The 3,379-nt window shown below is 39.2% G+C and overlaps 1 protein-coding gene across 1 annotated transcript in view; it reads right to left on the bottom strand.

The window, feature by feature from the left end:
- Window positions 1–1,077: 1,077 nt before the first annotated feature.
- LOC102664812 (protein MAIN-LIKE 2-like) overlaps window positions 1,078–3,379 on the bottom strand; it is a 2,858-nt gene continuing 556 nt past the window's right edge. Inside the window, exons 2-4 of the mRNA XM_006591634.1 lie at window positions 2,104–2,439; window positions 1,410–1,973; window positions 1,078–1,215 (exon numbers count right to left, since the gene is read on the bottom strand). Coding sequence (XP_006591697.1) covers window positions 1,078–1,215; window positions 1,410–1,973; window positions 2,104–2,439 — 1,038 coding nt within the window. The remainder of the gene's footprint in view (window positions 1,216–1,409; window positions 1,974–2,103; window positions 2,440–3,379) is intronic.

Below are 3,379 nucleotides of genomic sequence, written 5' to 3'. Positions count from 1 at the left end.
TTTTTTCTTATTCTATCTTGTTTATTTGTTTATTTATTTGATATTTTTAAATTAAAATAAACTTAAAAACATTCTTGGTAATAGATCATAAATCTACATGTAGTTATGTTTTAAATCTACATGTAATTATTTTTTAAACTTATTGATATTTTTAATCTTAGAATAATACACGTTTTTTTATTTCTATTGTATAATTTTTTACGTTATATTTTTTATATTTCTATTTAAGATAATTTGATCATCACATTATTATTTATTAATTTTATCAATCCTATAAGGTGTGTGATATAGAGTGCGTAAAAATTAAAATATATTAAACAAATAATTTCAATAAAAGTTATAACCAAAATAATGTAACAAATACAAAAATGTTGTCAAATACAAGACATAACATGATCTATCAATGATTTGTGCGTCGTCTTCGTCGAGCCCTAACATTTCCATCTGAGTTGTCACCCCCCTAGCGATCCTGAGGCAATCTTCCATGATGTCATGTAACTCTGTGCCTTCAGTGACCATCCTTAAGTTGAGCACACGTTCCAACCTTTCTGCGATCGCTTCACAACCTTCACAAGCATCCTGTGACAGTCATAAAAACACATTTATTACAAAATTTAAAATAAATAACAATTTATAAAACATTAAACCAACTTATCATACCATTGCATCTCTAGGGGGATCAAATGCCATTGGAACCTCTGGGATATCTGGCTGGACGTATTCCTCATGCTATGTGGTAGGTGGATGTCTAGGCTCATCACTTGTCTAGGTCGGTCTAATGAACGAATGAGATATCTAGAAAAACCACTCAATGTAATCTGCTGATACCTGCCCAGGCACAACACAAATCTCACCCGCAGCTATTACATGGTCTGAGAAATGCATCCACCTGTCGTCTATATCCTCATATGACAACGAAGCACTAACAAGCGGCGAAGGGATGGTCTGAATGTACCCGAACTGTCGTACCATCCTCTCTGGTCGAACTGTGACCACAATAGGACCTCATCTAAGCTGACCCTGGAAGGATGAAATCAACTCGAACCCTTTAACTCCTCGATGGTCAATGTAAGGCATCTAGCACACGTCTGCGATTGTCAAAGCATTTAAACGTGCCCGGTATGATACTCCTGTTATCCCTTTCATATGAGCCTTCATAGTAAGCCACTGGGAGGCACGTGGGGTCGTTTCGTCGTACGCATCATCAATGACGCACTGATGCACACTAGGAAAGTGCTCATATATCCAGTAGTACAAACATGACGTGAACATAAAATAAAAACATGTTTACATCATAATCCAATTTAACATATTACGAACACAACATTTACCTGTAATAAAGTCAGGTACCCAGTCATCTGTCATGTAAGGGTCTGACAAGCTTCATTTAACTGGTCATACATGTGCACCAGCGCGGCAGCTCCCCAGGCATAGCCCCCACTCTGACCCAGTTCTTGGAAAGCCTCTAGATGCACCACATGAACATGTGTTGCACTCTTGTTAGAAAAAAGAGTGCAACCAACCAAGTGGAGGAGGTAAGCACGGGCTGCTACAATCCACCATCGGGCACGACATCTACTCTGATAGACATCCCGAAGCCACGAAAGTCGTACATATGCCGCATCCGCCCGTACAGTCTCAGATCTAGCCTCCTCATCGAAGACCTCAAACAACTCCATCAACAAGAAGACCGCATCGTCCACAAGTAGAGGCTCAAAGCTGTGGAACGCGCTTATGATCGAAAGATGGAGGAGTGATGCCACATCGTCCAGCGTGATCGTCAACTCTCCTACTAGAAGATGAAAGGTGTTGGTCTCCCTATGCCACCTCTCGACAAATGCAGATATAAGTCCAGGATCGTCGGTGACTACTGAACACCCGATCAATGGACTTAATTCGGTGGTCGTGACTAGGTCTTCTATCTCAGGCGCTGGCCTCCTAAATTTATCAACCTTCCTACCGTGGGAGACCAACTTCAACTCAGGTCATTTCTAAATTGAAGAACACATCATTCCAAATAACAGTTTATCAAAAATTCATTATCACAAACAACTCAACAAAAACAAATAATTAACAAATAACTTTACGTAAAAATTATAATACCTCTCCACTCCATATGCTATGTGACACATGGTCGACAAACGAAGTCAGGATCGACAGGTCACGTGGCCCACCAGGGAATCCCTCAGCATCATCAGCAGGTGACCCCTCAGCATCATCACCATCCAAGCCCTCTGCAACAACCGCAGCTACGTCCTCGGTGGTCATCTGAGGTGCATCCTTAGTCATATGAAGAACATCCTCAATCACTTGAGGAACATCCTTAGCAACCGCAACATGTGCCCTATGCCTACGGGCGGATGCGGTAGGCCTACGCCACCGGGGAACATCATCTGCATGATGCTCATTCTCTAACCAAGCCTCTGCCTCTATCCTTACCTAATGCACACCCTAACCCTCTAGTTCTAACCACGATCTGCAAATCATGATGAACACGTATTTTTTTGCATCAAATTCAATATTCATATATTTGTAAAAATAAATAACCCTAAGTCATCAGCCCTACATTATAAACCCTAAACACTACCGCCGCCTATGCACTACATAAACTAAACCATATACACTCAACCATAACCTAAACCCTACATTACTAAACCCTACGCTAAACCCTAAACTAAAGCCCAGACACTAAACCCACCCTACATAAACTAAAGCCTAGACCCTAAACCCTAAGCTAACCCCTAACATATATAACCTAACACCTAACCTAAATCACAATCAGTAACACAAAGCCTAATCTCAACGCTATCAATTAAAAAAAACCATTCAACTAAACTAAACCCAATATATAACCTAACAACTAAACCAAAACCCAAACCCTCACAACTAATATATAACCTAACAACTAATAATAAGCCCAAAGCTCAAGCCTAGCCACTAACCCTACCCATACAGATCTACCATTTATAACAGTCTTAATAACATACCAACATACATACTAAACCCTAACACCTAAACTAAACCATTAGATCAACAATAACTACTAAAAACCCTACACCCTAAGTCAAACCCGACGCTCAACCCTTGGCACTAGAATAAACCCTAACCGCCAATCCTACCCACTAACATACCACAACCTAGCCAATAACCCTAACCCTAACATAAACACTCCTCTAATATCTATTTTTATTCAAATATTTTAAACATCATAAAACAATAATGTAACAAATATATTAAACATACAAAACATATTTATACAAAAAAATAACTAAACTATTTTAATAAAATGGAAACCTTCTTACGAAAGAAGTTCTTTCGTATCAAGTTACAGAAGAACTTCTTCCGTAAGAAGAAATTTATTGTCCCTCATGAATGTCGC

The sequence above is a fragment of the Glycine max genome, chromosome 11, assembly GCF_000004515.6.
Source record: "Glycine max cultivar Williams 82 chromosome 11, Glycine_max_v4.0, whole genome shotgun sequence".
In the NCBI taxonomy this organism is placed as follows: Eukaryota; Viridiplantae; Streptophyta; class Magnoliopsida; order Fabales; family Fabaceae; genus Glycine; species Glycine max.
The sequence above is the reverse complement of the archived record's forward strand: the minus strand, read 5'-3'. Positions and strand labels throughout refer to the sequence as shown.